At 42.2% G+C, this 18,015-nt stretch overlaps 1 protein-coding gene and 1 pseudogene across 1 annotated transcript in view; one reads left to right on the forward strand and one right to left on the reverse strand.

Annotated features, from left to right (window-relative positions):
* The first annotated feature begins 2,476 nt into the window (after positions 1–2,476).
* Positions 2,477–18,015, forward strand: part of TMED10 (transmembrane p24 trafficking protein 10) — a 41,423-nt gene continuing 25,884 nt past the window's right edge. Inside the window, exon 1 of the mRNA XM_065900997.1 lies at positions 2,477–2,727. Within this exon, the coding sequence (XP_065757069.1) occupies positions 2,503–2,727 (225 nt within the window). The 5' untranslated portion in view covers positions 2,477–2,502. The remainder of the gene's footprint in view (positions 2,728–18,015) is intronic.
* Positions 9,776–10,987, reverse strand: LOC136142723 (aurora kinase B-like; annotated as a pseudogene).

Below are 18,015 nucleotides of genomic sequence, written 5' to 3' on the forward strand. Positions count from 1 at the left end.
ATGGATTAAATAAATTTGTTTGAAAACAGCTAAGGAATAATGGAAGAAATTTGCTGTTAGACCTTCTGCTAGGAGCTAAGGAATTAATCTTGCATTCATTGAACCATTATTTATTGTGCCTTCTAAGTGCCAGGCACTATTTTAGATTCAGGAAATAAAGCAATGAATAAAATAGACAAAAATTCCTGCCCCTGACACAACAGATATCCTAGTTAGGGAGACAGATCAATAAGTGTGATAAATAAGTGAAATGTATGCAGAAACTAGATAGGGATGAGTACGAAGGAGAAAAATATAAAGGAGGGAATGGGGGACAGGAAAGAGCTGGGGGCCAGGATAAGTGAGAATATAGAACAGGAAAGGACTTAAGAGCTGTGACTGCAGAAAGTAACTCAATTTCCCTAAGTCTCAGTTTCTTCACCTGTAAAATAATATGTAATAGCACCTTTCTGAAGATGGTTCAGGCCCTCAGACTGACTCTGTCACTTTTAAACTATGGGACTTTGGGTACAAAAGTTCTCTGGCCTCTCAGAACCTCAGTTTCCTCATCTGTAAAATCAACAGATTTCCCCAGCCTATGTCCCATGGGTTTTGAAAATGCCAAATGAGATCATTAATATTTGTGAAAATATTTTAAAACATATAAGCTATTATTTAAATGTAAGAAATTTAAAGAAAACACACACACAGGTATTTTATGGGTTGCAGATCTCTTGCTGATGGTCAGCAGAGCCTCAGGACTGAGAGTAAACAATGAATTAGATAACGGCTTGGTTCTGATTCCCTGCACTGGCAGGGAAAAGGCCAGTGCAGATTATCAGGATGTAGTGAGTAGATGAACAATCATATCTTAGATCAGGGATAAAATAATCAAACTAAATGTTCCTAAGTAGACACCTCATAAGGTAATTATTATATGACATTTGTCAAATTTTAAAATGCTTTACAGCTCCTTTATGTTTGTTCTTGTTTTGTTCGTGGGACTTCAGTTCCAGGAAAAGAATGAAAGAAGTTATAAATACAGAACAATTATTTAATTTACTAAGAACAGACAGTCCATCTTCTGGGTATTTCTGTAGATGCTCAATAAACATGAATCGAAGTAGATAATTCTAAACATAGGCTGTGGAGTACTCCTTTTTTATCTTCCTATTTTCTTCAGCCCTGAATATTTGATAGCATCCCCATAATGGTTTGTTAAATCAATAAACATGTCGGTATGCATGCATGCTATAGTGTCTGGCACACAGTAGGTAGTCAGTAAATATGTGTTAAATGAAAGCGTGAATGATTACCATGTAAATTTTCTTACTATAGACTAGCCAATTTGATCCCTAAAGTAATTTAAACACTTAAAACACACCAATACTTGCTTTCCCTGCATAACGCTTACCTGGTAAACTGCATTAGGTTCATCTCCCACAGTGGGCTAACACAAGGTTTTATTCAATTTAAATACAGAATCCAAATTTAGCTTGAATAGTACCTAGCAGAGTAGGTGCTCAATGTTTGCTAACTAAGATGCACATTCAGAAATCAGTTACTCGAAGGGGGCTTCCCTGGTGGCGCTCGTGGTTGAGAACCTGCCTGCCAATGCAGGGAACACGGGTTCGAGCCCTGGTCTGGGAAGATCCCACATGCCGCGGAGCAACTGGGCCGGTGAGCCACAACTACTGAGCCTGCGCGTCTGGAGCCTGTGCTCCGCAACAAGAGAGGCCGAGACAGTGAAAGGCCCGCGCACCGCGCACCGCGCAGAAGAGTGGACCCCGCTCGCCGCAACTAGAGAAAGCCCTCGCACAGAAACGACGACCCAACACTGCCAAAAATAAATAAATAAATTTATTTTTAAAAAAAAGAAAAGAAATCAGTTATTCCAGCCCAAATACCCGGCTCAGGAGCATGAACTGGACACCTCCAGCTCACATTCACCAGGTGACCTCTACCCCTTCTCTGAGGTTCTGGCCCCCGCTCGCCTAATAGCCAAATTAGAATCTTTTCTCAGCCTCTCGAAGTCTTCCTCTCAAGTGCTCAATGTCCCAATTGTCACCAAAGCGCTGGGACAACGCAACCTCTTCCCCACGTCCGGTGCGCCTGGGAGGTTGGTGGGCGGGCCCAGCGATGGGCTTTGTGGCTGTTTCCTATTGGGGCTTGGTTGCTATGGTATCACCGACCTTAAAACTCGCGGGCGCTACTTCCGGATGTTCAAGGAGAATTGCTTCCTGTGCTGCCCGTACTTGCTATGGTCGACTGGGCGATCACAGAGCTTAACAAAAATGACTTTTTCCGGAAGCTTCTAGAAAACCTCATTTAACCACTTTAATTTGAAGGCATTACGTGGTATCATATGCCTTCTTCCCTTTCAAAAGATTCACTATACATTTTTCATCTATTTGCCAGCCTCCAAAATGGCGCCAGCGGCATTGGAAGGTCAGAGGTGAGTTACGTGATCCCTCCCGGTTCCGGCGCGATAGAGGCCCAGGGTGGGGAACAGTCTCCGGCACGATGTCTGGTTTCTCTGGGCCACGGGCCCAGCGTGGCCCTTACCCGTTAGCGTTGCTGCTTTTACTCCTGCTTGGCCCCACCTCGGTCCTCGCCATCTCCTTCCATCTGCCTGTTAACTCCCGCAAGTGCCTCCGCGAAGAGATCCACAAGGACCTGCTGGTGACGGGCGCGTACGAGATCACCGACCAGTCTGGGGGCGCCGGCGGCCTACGCACCCATCTTAAGGTGAGGTACTGGGTGGGGCGGGGAGAGAAGACTGAAAGAGTCGGCGAGGTAGCTGAGGACTCGAGAGTCCGGCGGGCGGAGGCCTGGAGGGCGGTCTGGCCTCCCGGAGCGCTAAAGGGCGAGCTGTCGAGACCGCCCCCTCACCCCGCTTGTTGGCTGTCGCGGGGCGGAGCTGGGCGCCAAAGCTGGGAGCCCATTGAAGGGCCGCCCGGCCTTGGCGGATGTGGTGACAGCTGAGCGGCGACGGCCTTGACTTTGGGTCCTTGTCACGGTCCTATACCTGTTTTGGTCTTAGGTACCTTGAACTGTAACTAGGGTCTCCAAAGAAGTCTTTGGATGCTGATTATGTGTAGGGACCGGCATCTTAAGACACCTGGATGCCTGCAGGAAAACGACGGAAGCACTGAAGCTTACTGTGAATAACAAAAAGCTGTTATTTCTTGGGCATCAGCTGTGTGTCAGGTCCTGTGCTACTGTACACATATTACCATTTAGTTCGTACACTACCCTACGAAGTAGATACTGTTAGCCTCATTTTACACACGAGGAAACTGAGGCTCAGAGAGGTAGTAGAACATATTGGTGTCAGAGCTGGAATTGATTCTTAGTTTGGGAGTTAAGTAAGGTGACAGAAAAGTGCTGCAATCTTATTCTTTTTGTTTTTTATTTGTAATTCCTGTGATTGATTAAAGTCGATTACTGGTCACAAAACGGTTTCAGTCTCTAGTCCTTTCCTTTTTGGTACCCCAGAGTATGGACTTGGCCAAGTTTTCAGTAAATTTCAGTGATACTCTTGGATGGTGACAACTACTACTATAGTGCCGTTTGGTCCCATATTACATTTAGGATGACCGGGCCTGATCTTTGAAACGTTAATATAATTTGATATGTGTCAAGATTCGATTGTATTTTAGGTAATTTTATTCATTCACTATAAGCACGTGGTTTTTGTTTTTAACAGAATGGGTCTTGAACTAAACAGGAAGAAACATTTTTACATTTTAATAGAGCTTCAGGTATAATAAGACCATAATTTATTTTTAAGGTATTGGAACCCAGTGGTGGTAACAGATGCAGTTTATATAGACTTTATTTGAGAGATATAAACTAGTTTCAGTGCTGTTGCACCATGAGCCAGCCTTTTGTTATTCTCTTCAGATACCAAACACCTTTGGCCAAGAAAGAGATGATGGCATAATTTTATATGCTTAGATAACAACATTTTGGGGGTCGTGCTTCTGGCTCTTCAAAGGATGTGTAGTGCATAGAATCAGAGAATTTGAGCAATGAGAGTTTACTCTCATCTTTAGTGTTGCCCCCTCTGATTTGTACTTACGTTTTAAAACCCTCCCGTGGCTGACTGTTCTTCATCTGGTAAAATGTAAATTTCCCAGCGTACTCTGTAGCGTTCTTCATGACCTGTTCCTGAAGCTTTGTATGCTTTGTCACTCCTCACTTTGCATTTTACATATGAACCTCCCTGAACAGTACCCTAAACTCACTTATTTTCATCTTATATTGTAATTACTTATATTTATATTTTGTCTTCCTCATTAGACTGTTAGTATCCTGAGGGCAGGAATTATTTTCATGTTTGTATTTTTCAGAATGTCAGGGGTACTGCCTTGCTTCTAGTAAGCACTGAATACAGGAAGCATATAGTGTAGCATAGTCTTATGGGAATTACATCTGTATCCAAGGCTGCTGAAGGGACCTTGACAGCAGGACTCTGTGCATCTACGCACTAGCATTTTACCATCAGAGTTGCTCTCCCCATGTCTGCTCTGTTCTCTTGCCACTAACCAGCTTAATCGGACTACTCCTGGGGTCCTTAACCTAAACGCCAAGTAGGTAATGTAAATGAATGAATTGGGCCAGCTATAAGAAAAACAGTGGTGATGTTAAATGGGAGATAATTGGGAGTAGTGGAAACTGTCAGTTTGGAGTAGCCAGTACTCATCTCTTGATGAGGGCCTGTTGCCACACCTGATTTTTCAAATGAAGTCAGAAATCTAGATTTTCATGTGAAAGCTCCTGGTTTTAAAATGTCACCAACGAATTCAAATCAATTTTGGCATTTGTTTATTTTCAGTTTTATAGAGAAGAGTGCAGTCAGTCCACTGTGTACACATTACCCAGATTCAACAGTTATCAGGTTCTTGTCACACTTGTTTCATCTTAACTATTTCTCCCTTCTCATTTTATGCTGAACTGTTTTAAAGTAAATCCTAGATATCGTGGTATTTCAGTCCTTCATAATTCAGGATGAATCTCTTAAAAATTATGAACTTAATCACAATGTTATATGACTATAATATACCTCACAAATTTAACAATAATTCCATAATGCTATCTGATAATACCCAATTCATATTCAAATTTCTCCGCTTGTCTCAAAAATACCTATTTAAAATTAATTTGTTGTATCACTCAAGTCTCTTTAATCTATAGCAGTCCACTCTCCCTCCCCGCCCCCGCCTTTTTTATATGCTTGAAATTGTATTGTTGGAGTCAGAGGTCCTTAAATCACGTCCTACATTTTGGATTTGTCTCTGCTTCCTTGAGGTGTCATTTAACGAGTTCTTTCCCCCATATTTCTTGTAAAAGGAATCAGCTGTAAAGATGTAACTAGATTCAGGTTTATCTTTTGGTGAGGTTACTTTAAGGGTGGTATTGTGTACCTCATGTGGCATCACGGCAGAGCACACAGTACTTTTTGTGCCCCTTAGTGCTGCGAAGATAGATCAGTGGGTTCAGTTGGGTGTATTAGTGTCCAACTGCTGCTATAACAAATTACCATGAACTTAGTGGCTCACAACACACATTTATCTTACAGTTCTAGAGGTCAGAAGTCCTAAAATCAAGGTGTCAGCAGGACTGTGTTCCTTCTGAAGGTTCTAGGGGAGAATCCATTTACTTGCCTTTTCCAACTTCTAGAGACCACCTGCATTCTTTGGCTGGTGACCACTTACTCCGTCTTGAAAGCCAGCAGCATAGTATCTCCAAAACTTTCTCTTCCTTTCTCCCACCCAAACCTGTCTCCCTCCTCAGCTTCCATCATCTCATCTACTCTGACTGTGCTTCTTCCCTCTTTCCCTTATAATGACCCTTAATTTAATCCACATCTGCAAAACCCCTTTTGCCACATAGGGTAACATATTCACAGGTCTGGAAATTAGGCTATGGACATATCTTGGGGGGTGGGGACATTATCCTGCCTACCAAGATGGTAATAGCCCGAAGCCTCCAATGTAAAACTTCCAATTAATCTTTCACTTAGGAAGCCACTGATGACTTATGTAAATTACTTGTTTCATTAAGGTTGTGAAATGATGATTTTCTAATTGTTGTTCCTTTCATATTTATTAGCTGGAATTATTAAAGAATTCATCACTTGAGGCCATTTGGTTACCCTAAAATTTATAATTCAGGAAGGAAAGTTGGGGTAAGTGCAGAGTTTATTCCTTCTTATTGACAGTTTTCAGAGTAAGGAAGTTACCCTTGTCATTTCCAGTGTAGTCTGAAGAAGGTTGTTTTTGTTGTTTTAAGTATTATACTGAGATCATTTTTTATTGTTGCTTATTTCAATTTTTGGAGTCATTGTTTTAGTCATCTGCATTCGTTCTCTATGCTCACTTGTCTCTTTGGCTCCTGTATCCTTTTGACACAATCCTATTAGACTTTGATAGCTGCCCTGTTGTGTGGAACAACTAGGTGCCGAAGGCTCATCTTTTGTATGTCAAACCCCTGACCTGGATGCAGCTATTCCTCCAAGAAGTTGTGGTTCCTTTTTGTGAGAAATGGTATTTTAGAGACCGTTAAGTTGGGTGTCATTTTTAACAGTTTAATATATTGTGCAGGCCACAGACCTATCTGTGGTTTGATCCCACTCCTTAGCATAGTTTGCAACCTTTTTTCATAGCCTCTGTCCACGTAGTTCTGCTTTGTCTTAAATTTTGACCACTCGTGGCCCAGACACTGCCTCCAGGATTCTCTCTATGCATCATTTCAGCTTCTGAGGTGTGACTCCGGAGTGCAAGGATCTCATTGGTTCAGCTCCTTTTTTTATCTAAGTCTCTGAACAGCCTGTTGCTTATCTTCTCTTTGGTCATATATCCACCCCTGGTTTAAGCAGCTGTGGTTTGGGTTGAGGTTTGGAGAACTGGACACTTTCTGAAGTGCAAAACTTGGCCAACTGGGCTTGGCATTTAGTTATTGCTCTAATTGAGGCAGTCTCTCTTAGAAGGGTCTTTGTGAGTGTAGTGCCTTGATAGACCTGTCTCGTTCATCATCTCCCTATCAAGGAGCACCTTAATGTCCAGTGAATACATCAGTGTTATCATGTATCACACTGTGTTGTAGTTTTGTATTTACCCATCTCCTCAGGTAGACTTTAAGCTCCTTGAGCAGAGGCTGTGTCTCAATCATCATTGAAATGCCTGTGTCTAATACAGTGCCTGGTACATAGTAGGACTTCAACTTAAGGAATGAATGAACAAATGAATTGACACTGTCCTAGCCTCATCTCTGATCTTTACCTCTTCCTTCCTCTTCACCTCTCTCCTCCTGCCTCTAGCTGTTCTGAATACCTTGCAGTTCTTTGAACACAGTGTTCTCTTAACCTGGACCAGTCTTTGCCTGTACACCCCTCTTGTGTGCTTCCATTACATCCTGTTTGACACAGCTTACTTTGTGAACTCCCTGCTGTCTTATTCATCTTTGTGTCTTCGGTTTAATATACTACATAGGCATTGTTGTACAACTGAGTTAAATATCTTAGTCTTATTGAGCCTGCACCTGGAGTCAGACAGATTTGGGTTCGGATCCCATCAGCTCCACCATTTAAAGGGTGTATGGTCTTAGGGGAATTACTTAACCTTTCTCTTTGGGTCTCTTATATGTAAGATGGGGATGATAGACTTCATAGAATTGTTAGAAGGGCTAATGGAGGTGGTTTCTTTAATCGCTCAGGGCCCATTGTGGTGGGCCATAGATGTTGGTACTCTTCTTTCCTGTCTAGTGAATGAAAACTGAATTGCTTATCTGACTCCCCCACCCTATGTCATTGCAGTGACCAGATAAAGAATATTTTAATGAGAGGAATTCTGAGTTTTTATGATTCTCGCATTCATTCAATAAATATTTATTTAATACTTAGTATATGCCAGACATAGCTGGGGTTATAACAATGAATTGCAGACAAGGTCCTTGAGCTCTAGTGGAGAACAAAGACAAAATACAAGTTAAAAAAAAATACACACAATGTCAGGTAGTGATAAGTACTATAATGAAAAATCAAGCAGTAGGTGGTAAGGCGTGATTAATGGGGTAAAGTATTTGAGTGGCCAGCGAAGGCCTTTCTAGAGAGAGAAATGGATTGAAATGATGGGTGGGACTCTTTCCGCAAAGATTTCTCCTTCAGGCCCATGTTGGGATGTGCTTTGTGTTAAGATTTCCAATTGAGGTTATCCCTTCTCTACTCATTTCATAAAATGAGGCTAAACCAGGCTAAATAGTTTCAGATTTAAAGACTGCTGCACAGAATTGAAGCAGAAGTACCAACTCATCATTCATAGTGAATGTAGAAGTTTCCTCATTACTTCAGGTCCATATTAAAAGCCCGTTGTAGGGACTCAGAATCTGTGAATTGAAAACCACATTTTCAGAAAGACTAGATGATACCATAATAATTTAATAGATTCCAGTACCATTTATTATTTAGAATGCTTGTTAATGGTGAAAATTGGAGGATGAATTAATTTTAGGGGATGAGATGAGTTAGTTATTGCCTAAGGGTGATTTATGTTTTGGAAATACAGAAAGAGAGAAAGCAATTGTGAGGAGATGTCATAATCATCACTGGAAAGGAAAGAAAAGCCTACCGGTAATTTAGATCACTTATACTTTTTTTAACCTCTTCCAAATAATCTTATTGGTCTAAGGTTTATTTTCATTGTCATTCTTCAAGAGTGCTGTTGCTATTAATAATTCATTTTCCTAAATGAGATTATCTTTTATTTGGATATTACACTCAGTTATGGTCCCCGTGTTTCCCAACTAGCTTACAGATGAAAAAGCCAAACAAGATCATTTGGAGAGTTCAGCCTTGAGTCGTACGCTTATCACAATTTAAGCATAAAAATTATCAAGAAGGATCTTGGCGGTTGGGAAACCATTGGCTTATAACATTTTTTCACACTAAAAGCTGTATGAAAAGAGTGTTTGTGTGTGTGTGTGTGTGTGTATGCTATAGCTTTTTATTAAATAAAAATTTATTTATTTACTTATTTTTGGCCGCACTGGGTCTTTGTTGCTGCACGCGGGCTTTCTTTAGTTGCGGCGAGCGGGCTTCTCATTGTGGTAGCTTCTCTTGTTGTGGAGCACGGCCTCTAGGTGCGTGGGCTTCAGTAGTTGTGGCACACAGGCTCAGTAGTTGTGGCTCGCGGGCTCTAGAGCACAGGCTCAGTAGTTGTGGTGCACAGGCTTCGTTGCTCTGTGGCATGTGGGATATTCCCAGACCAGGGATTGAACCCATGTCCCCTGTATTGGCAGGTGGATTCTTAACCACTGCGCCACCAGGGAAGTCCCTATGCTATAGCTTTAATTGATTTTATTTGGAACAGTTACACTTCAGCTCATGATTACTGTTGTCTGTACTGAGGGCTGATCTTTTCCTGTTAGGAAAAATATGTCTTTTTCAAATTTATATTTGATGTGACTGTTGTCCAGTGGGTTAGAAACAGGTCAATAAATAGATGGTTTAGTACAGAAGGCTAATTGGTACATTAAAATTTAATAATATTAAAATCTAGTTTATTTTTGTATTATATACAGATTTCTAGCTTTAAATTAAATCCTGACTCTGTGTTTCCTTCTCCATAAAAGTTAAACAATATGTTACTTTATTTATTTATTTAGTACAAAAAGCTTCAGCGTTTATTAAATAAAGAGGAGGTAGAAGATAGATGTGGGAACAGACCAGGATCCCCTCCTCCTAACTACACATATGCAGACATACAGACACAACTGAGAAAATGACAGGGACAATTCAGGGGACAGACTGAAGGGCAGAGGGAAACGGCACCCTCCGAGAGTGGGCCCGGACCCAAGGGTGGACTGAGACCTGGGCCAGCGGTAAGCGTTCTGAGCGTTTATGCTTGAGCAGCTTGTAGATGAGCTCCTGGGCTCCTGCAGGCATGGAAGGGGGGAACCTCAGGTCCACCTTGACGATGCACCGATGCATCTCGTTGTGGGAAGCACTCTCGAAGGGGGGGTTTCCCACCAGCAGCTCATAGCAGAACACTCTGATGCACCACAGATCCACCTTTACGTTGTGCATGCGCCCCTCAATCATCTCTGGGGGCATGTAGTCCAGAGTGCCACACATTGTCTTCCTCCTCAGGGAGGGGGCGTGCACAGACCAGCCGAAGTCGGCAACCTTCGGCTCTCCGTGGAGCCCCAAGAGCAGATTCTCTGGCTTTATGTCTCTGTGAATCACCTTCTTCCCGTGGCAGTATATCAGAGCATCTGCCAGCTCCTCCATGGTCGTGGCTGTACACTGCTCGTCAAAAGTGCAGCTCTGGGGGCTTCCCTGGTGGCGCCGTGGTTGGGAGTCCTGCCAATGCAGGAGACGCGGGTTTGTGCCCCGGTCTGGGAGGATCCCACATGCCGCGGAGCGGCTGGGCTCGTGAGCCATGGCCGCTGAGCCTGCGCGTCCAGAGCCTGTGCTCCGCAACGGGAGAGGCCACAACAGTGAGAGGCCCGCATACCGCAAAAAAAAAAAAAAAAAAAAAAGTACAGCTCTTCTGCATGTTCTTGTAGAGCTCCCACCGGGAGGGCATACTCCAGAATCAAGGAGATCCTTGCCAGTCATAGAAGTAGCTGTAGAGACGCAAGATGTTGGGATGCTGCGGATGGGCCTGGATTTCAGTCTCCCTGTGCAGCTGGTGCTCCACACCCTCCTTCTCTACCTGAGACTTGAAGAGGACTTGGAGCGCCACGATGAAATGGCTTTTCTTCTCCCAAGCCCAGTACAAATTTCCAAACTTGCCTTTGCCCAGAGGACGCCCAGTCTCAAAGTCGTCAATTGGGAAGGAACGCATTGAGAAGCGTGGGGTCCCACTGCTGTTCTCCACCAGCTTCTGGACAGGGGCACCTGTGGGCTGGGCGTTGGAGCGACTCATGAGGACAAGTGCAGATGGGGTTACAGGCTCCTTCCGGAGGACTCTCTGAGGCCAGACTGAGCCATCTGCTGGCCGTAGGGCCATGCATAGACAGTCTCCTTATGGATCCTTAGAGGGAAAAGGGGAGGGAACTGGAGCCCATGGCACAGCCCACGCCCCTGGCCCCTGGCAGACTGGCAAATGACTGAACCTGCCTCTGTTACTTCATTTAAATTTCTCTTGTTCAACAATTGTCCCCAGCCTTCTCTCTTTTCAACTGGTCTAGAGAAGGGGGCTGCTTAGAATTTGAAATTGCTATACATATCTTTATGATGACTTCTGAAGACTGAGCCTAGTTTCTAGGAAAAGGGAACAGATTTATAAAGGTAAATCTAGTGAGGTGCAGTGACTTCTGTGTTGTTTCTTGTGTGAATTGCTAACTGGTGGTTGATCCTGAGCCATGGCCCCCAAATGCATACGCAGCCTGGCATCCTGGACAGTAGAGCCCTCTGTGAAATCAGCCAGCTGGCCACAGACCAGAATTCGGGCTCTGAAACAAGCCTCCGACTTCAGGGAGATTGATGTCATCTGCTTTATTCTGTGCCCCCAACCTCATTGTTCAACACAACGTGTGGGAAATCAAGGGACTAGTTGTTAAGAAAGAACAAGGCTTTGTTTGTGCCTGAAAGGGTCACGCTGGAGGTTTTACCGTAAATAACTTTGGAACAGTATGAAAAAAAACATTTGATCTGGCTTCACCCCCGCAGCAGTATTGTTAGGGCAGCAACTGGTCTTTCCTTCTCATTCCCCTCCCTTCCTCCCTCTCTTTCTCCAGCTTTCTCCCCCCGCCCACCCCCGCAACCCCCCAATTCCCACCCCCCCAGTCAAGTATGACGTATTGCCTATGTTGAGTGAATGTCGTAAATGCTGATAGAAGCAGGAGGAGAGCATCTATCCTTTATCATACCAGTACCTGGAAATCTTCCATGTCTAGTTTTCAGTACTTCTATAAGCCTTCTTAAACTACTTCTGTGCTGTGCTCTGCCATTGCTGAATTGTGTTGGAAATTTGAAAGAATTTAGTGTTGCTAAATGCTGCTTATGGCCTTTCTAAGTTTGACTTTGTTCTGGGTAAAATCTAGATGTGATCCTTTGATTTCAGGGGTGCTGTTGGTAGACTTGGTACTTACTCTTGTTTGAAAGATCAGAGTAAATTTGTTTTCTGCCCATTAAATATAGCTTCTGGGCTGACAGAGTCGTCCATGTTCTTAGTGTGTAGTACTCGTGGTAGTCTCTTGCAAGTATTTCTGATGCTATTTTTCTAGTGTAAAACTACAGCATCTTCAGTGATTTGGTGTTCTTTCTGATTGGACCCCACAGTTTAAGATTCACTGTGAACTATTACCAAATGAAGCGTACAGACCTACAACCCCTGATCATTATATATGCACCCACAGTCCTCTCTTCTCCTTTCCCCACACTTAAATGTTATTGGGTCCTTCACGTAGTTTATTGGGTAAAACACTTGCAGGAATTGCTGAAGTCATCTGGTATTTCTTTCTATCCCGTTAGCAGCTAAAATGATTCGTTGAATACCTGCTTTGTTAGGCATTTTGTATCTCTTCAGTTTCTAAATCTTACGGCTGCTTCCTTGAGGTTTACCTGTCTGTCTTTTCCTGTCTCCATGCAACAACCATTTAGGCCCTAGTCACCCCTGGGTTTAGTCGATGCAGACTACTTTATCTAGTTTGCCATCTATTAGCACTTTTAGATTGAAAGTATGGTTAGTGTCCTAATTGTATGTGGAGTTCTGAGTTATCACTAACAAGCAGTTACCATAATAGCAAAAATGCTAACAGTAACAACGACAATGCTGATAATTACACTTACTGAGTGCTTGCCAGCTGCCAAACACTGTTCTAGGCACTTTACCTTTATTAAATTTAATTTTCACAATAACCTTGTAAAGTACATACTCTTGTTCTTATTTTACATATGAGGCACAGAGAGGTTAAGGAACATATCCAAGGCCTTACAGCTAGCAAGTGGCCCAACTGTGATTTGAACACCAACCTGAGGCCTGACTCTAGAACCTTCAGTCTAACTACTATGCTGTACTATCTCTCAAAAGGAGAAAAGGGTAGGTGTTTCTGTTTTGGTTCATTTTTGTTCAATGTATAGAGCTTCTCCAAGGAACTTGGCTGTTTCTGAATTCCTGAGTTAGTCATTCAGGAGTTACAAGGTTTATGGTTAGCCTTAAAATAATATGTACACGTTGTATACTCAGTATTATACCCCAGATTGGTCATAAACCTGAGGAAGACAGAGTGCAGGTAGGAGCCTGTGTGAAGGAAATTACATCTTCAGAGTTTCACTAAAGCTGCAAGCTGATTGACCTCTGCTGCTATGGTAGCACACCCGGAAAGACGTGGATTTGGCTTTTGGTTTTTAACATATTCTTGGACTGGTGGGGTATGGAGCTGATTCAGCAAATGAAAGCAATGTGTGACCTGTGCCATTAGAAATACACAGACTTCCCACCTCCCCCGTAGATCATATGTCATTTTATAAGGGTAGGTATAGACTTGTCCAAATTAACTATTTGTATTTACAACATAAAAAGTATATGAAAATGTTTATTTACTTGCTTGGCTTTGATTATAAATTTCTTGAGAATCTGGAGGTGTATGTGTATATGTGTGCGTGTGCGTGTGTGTGTGTGTATGTATGTGTATGTATGTGTTTGACTTCATCTTTCTGAATAGTGTTTTTTTACATAAGCTTTTTATCTTAGAACAGTTTTAGATTTACAGAAGAACAGTGAAGATAATACAGTTCCCATATACCCCACAGCCAGTTTCCCCTATTGTTAATATCTTATGTTAGTATGATACATTTTGTCTGTCACAATAAACAAGTATTTATACATTATTATTAACTAAAGTCTATACTTTATTCAGATTCCCTTAGTTTTTACCTAATGTCCTTTTTTCCTGTCCCAGGATCCCATCCTGGATATATTACATTTAGTCGTATTTCTTTGGGCTCCTGTAGATTATGACAGTTTCTCAGATATTCCTTGTTTTTGACAGCCGTTTGAGTTTTGAGGAGTACTGGTCAAGTATTTTGTAGGATACCCCTCTATTGGGATTCGTCTGATGTTTTCCTCATGATGAAACTGGAATTAAGGGTTTTGGGGAGGAAGACCACAAAGGTAAAGGGTCATTTTCATCATATCATGCCAAGGGAGCATATTGTCAACATGAATTATCACTGTTATATTGTCCTTGATCATCTGGCAGAGGTAGTGTTTGTCAGGTTTGTCCACTGTAAAGTTACTCCCCCCCCTTTCTATGCTGTGCTCTTTGGAAGGAAGTCACTATGTGCAGCCCACACTTGAGTGGGGAGTATGCTTGACCTCCTTGAGGGTGCTTTTTCTAAAATTTCATAAAGTATCTGAGTGTTCTGCATGGGAGATTTTCTTCTTCTCTCCCAGCTTGTTTGTTTGTTTGCTTGTTTAATCATTTATATCATTATGGATTCCTGGGTATTTATATATTGAATTACAATCCAATACTGCTTTATTTTGTTGCTCAAATTGTTACAGCTTTGGCTTTTGGGAGCTCTTTCATTTGGCTCCTGTGTCCCTTTGACAAACCCCTGTTGTTTTTTGTCTTGTTTTGTTTTCCAGCGCTTCTTTACTTTCTGGCACTACAAGATGCCCCAGGCTCATCTTGTGTATTTCTTGTTCCAGTCCTGGGGTCAGCCATTTCTCCAAGGAGCCCTGGTTCCCTTTTATTGGAGAATGGTATTAGAAACCAAGATCTGGATGGGTAGTATTATTTTTAAGGTATCTTTTCCTGACACTTTTTTTTTTTTTCAAACACACTTGTGGTAGCAGCAAGTGGCCAAAAGTAGCCCCAGCCTTCTTGCAACTTTAGAGTAAGGCTGAGAATTCCCTGAGCAGCAAGAGGAGCCAGGATGGGGAGAGAAGTGGTGCTAAAGAGCAGAGGCCCGCGGTTCGCGAGCGTTCATCCAGTTCCTTCAGGTCCCACGTCTGCGTTATTAGGTCAGGCAGATTGTTATGGAGGGTCATTAAAAGCATCCATCTGAATTGTATTTCTATCTTTAGCAAGGCTGTGGTTGAAAGTGGAGAGTCTAATATTGGTCACAGTCCTTTCACAAGAACCTTCCTGATAAACTGTTCTTGTTTAGTTCCAGGAAAATTATCTCTGAAGATAAATTTGTGAGCTTTCATCAGAAAACAAATGATGTGTAACCCAACTTGTTTCTCTCTTAGTCTTGGCTTCCAGAAAACTGAGAGCCAGATTTATTATGCACCTACCATTTGCTTAGTTCAGGTTCTTGATAGTGCCTATTAGTTTCTTCCTCCAGCTGAACTGTATTCCTTAATTCCTAATTGCTTTATTTGCCTAGTGTTTGGGCCTAAGCTACTTAAAGATCCTTTTGAAGTAGGCAGGGTATTATCTTGCGTGTGTGGTCAAGGAAGGGGGGCAGGCTTCAGGAGCAGAAGAACTGCTCAAGAACCTGTTTTCTCTGGCCACTGCCTAGAATCGTCCAAGAAAATCCAATTCTAAATAAGTCTTGTTTTCCCAGTGGACCTGTATTCTCACTTATTTGATGGTTTTGGTGTGAGTATTCACATATTCTTGATATCAGCTACTGTGCATATACATACAATTAACACTTTCTTCCCTACTTTGTAAGTTGTGAACTTTGGTTTGCTTTTCTTCAGAAGGTGTTATCTAGAAAGAAATCTTTATTACTTTCCATTCCTTGATGTCACATGGGCAAATTTTATGCCTTGATATTACCTTTGGTTAAGAACTTTACAGTAAGTTTTATGTTTTTATTGTTAAGGGGGAATCCTTTAAGGGTTTGCTGTTATAGTAGGTGAAAGTGGCAGTTATCATATTACCAAGGTGGTTCTCTAGTAGAATTTAAGAAGAAAAAATAAAATCTCTTAATTTTCGAGAAACCAGATGATCTTTTAAAGTGATCTGTAATCAGAACATTTTAATTAAAGAAATTTAAAACGATTATTTTAGCCTATTAGACTTTGCCGGCTCTGGCTAGTCACTGAGATTTGCCCAGTTGTTTTTTTTTTTTTTTTTGGCGGTACGCGGACCTCTCACTGTTGTGGCCTCTCCTGTTGCAAAGCAAGAACCCGTGTCCCCTGCATCGGCAGGTGGACTCTCAACCACTGCGCCACCAGGGAAGCCCTTTTCTTTCTTTTTTAAGGTCAGTGGCTTGGCTCCTTAATAACTGCAAAGTTATGAACTACGTGGGAAACCTACTGATTTTCAGAAAAATTCTGGGATCTGTTAGAATCCCCAACAGTCTATAAGAGCCTAACATGAAGGTTAAATTGTCAAGTTGCCCGTCTGGATTTCCAGATGTCTGGATAGATACCCTTATATAGTTGTGTCATCTGAAGGTCATAGGGAGTATAGAAATGTGGAGACACTGATGGAAATGTGATCATTATCACACACTATTTCCAGGAGGTAAATTTCATGCTGATAAATGGTATAGGCAGTGATGGGTGTTTTGCCTTCAGCCTCTTGTAAAATATTTGCGTCTTTAATACATTTTCAGATGTCATAGAAAGAACCAGCAATGCAAGTGGTTCTACCATGACTATAGTTCCTCAGTACAGTGTAGAAGAAGACAATTTAAACAATTTTTACTCCTTCCGAGAACCAGTTGGAAGTGTGGATTGTATTCGAGTCTTTCAGAAAAACATGGCAGACTTCTTAATTCATTTTGCAAAGTACTCAATGAAGGATTTTTGCCACTGCTTAATAAGAGTTTTCTGACCTGTACCTAGGATCATTTGTCATCTAAAGAGGCTCCTGTCCTTAAATAATTTTTTTTGAAGAACCCTTTTAAAATCTTAGGAGAGGGGCTTCCCTGGTGGCTCAGTGGTTGAGAATCTGCCTGCCAATGCAGGGGACACAGGTTCGAGCCCTGGTCTGGGAAGATCCCACATGCCGCGGAGCAACTAGGCCCATGAGCCACAACTACTGAGCCTGCGCATCTGGAGCCTGTGCTCCGCAACAAGAGAGGCCACCATAGTGAGAGGCCCGCGCACCATAATGAAGAGTGACCCCTGCTTGCCACAACTAGAGAAAGCCCTCACACAGAAACAAAGACCCAACACAGCCAAAAAATATAAAAATAAATAAATAAATTTAAAATAAAAAATAAATAAAAGTATTCTAGGGCACATGTATTAAAAAAAAATCTTAGGAGAATGCAAAGAGATCATAAGCTGTTCTTCTAGGAAATAACCTGGTTGGGCAAATTTATGCCAAGTCTTGTAAGTCTGATTAAGTTGAATTGTCCTTTGTTTGGCTTTTTCTTTTAGTTGATAATTCAGGAAAAGTATCACATGAACAAGAGGACTTTAGGAATTTTCAGGGCCAAATATTCCCATGCAGATTGTTTATTTATTGCTGACTTCAAGGCCTCTACCTTGTGGCTGCCTGCTAATCCCTCTAAGGTGGAGAATGCAGACTGAACAGTGCCATGTCCCACTCAAGAGGACTCTCAGACTCTCTGACTTGCACCAACCCAAAGAATCCATCAGATTCTGTTAGTCTTTCTTGGCTTCTGTGCATTCCACTTCCTTCAGCCATTCCTACTGTGGGGCTGCAACATGGAATGTGGAAAGAGCATAGGTTTTAGACCCTGTCTTCAAATCTACCTACACAATTTATTAGCTCTGTGATAATGAACAAATTACTAAGTTTCTGCCTCAGTAAAATGGGGATAATAAGACTGGCCTCTCTTGGATTGTTGTGAGGATTAAAGACTATGTAGGTAAAGTTTATAACATAATCCCTTAATCCCCGTTTCCTTCCAAACCACTCAGGTGTAGACCCCAGACCTAAATCATATAATACTTTTCTTTGCTCCTGCATCCTGGCTGCTAGGTGCGGCCACTAGAAATCCATGGTCCCTGATCTCAGCTCTCACCTCAGTGCTGCCCAACAGTTCTTTTGTGTGATTTTAGCCAGCTTTCTTCCTGTCCTATGCAGAGGTCAGATATCGGTGGCCCAGAAGCTGTTTCTATAGACATTTTTTTTTGCGGTACGCAGGCC

The sequence above is a fragment of the Phocoena phocoena genome, chromosome 2, assembly GCF_963924675.1.
Source record: "Phocoena phocoena chromosome 2, mPhoPho1.1, whole genome shotgun sequence".
Classification (NCBI taxonomy): Eukaryota; Metazoa; Chordata; class Mammalia; order Artiodactyla; family Phocoenidae; genus Phocoena; species Phocoena phocoena.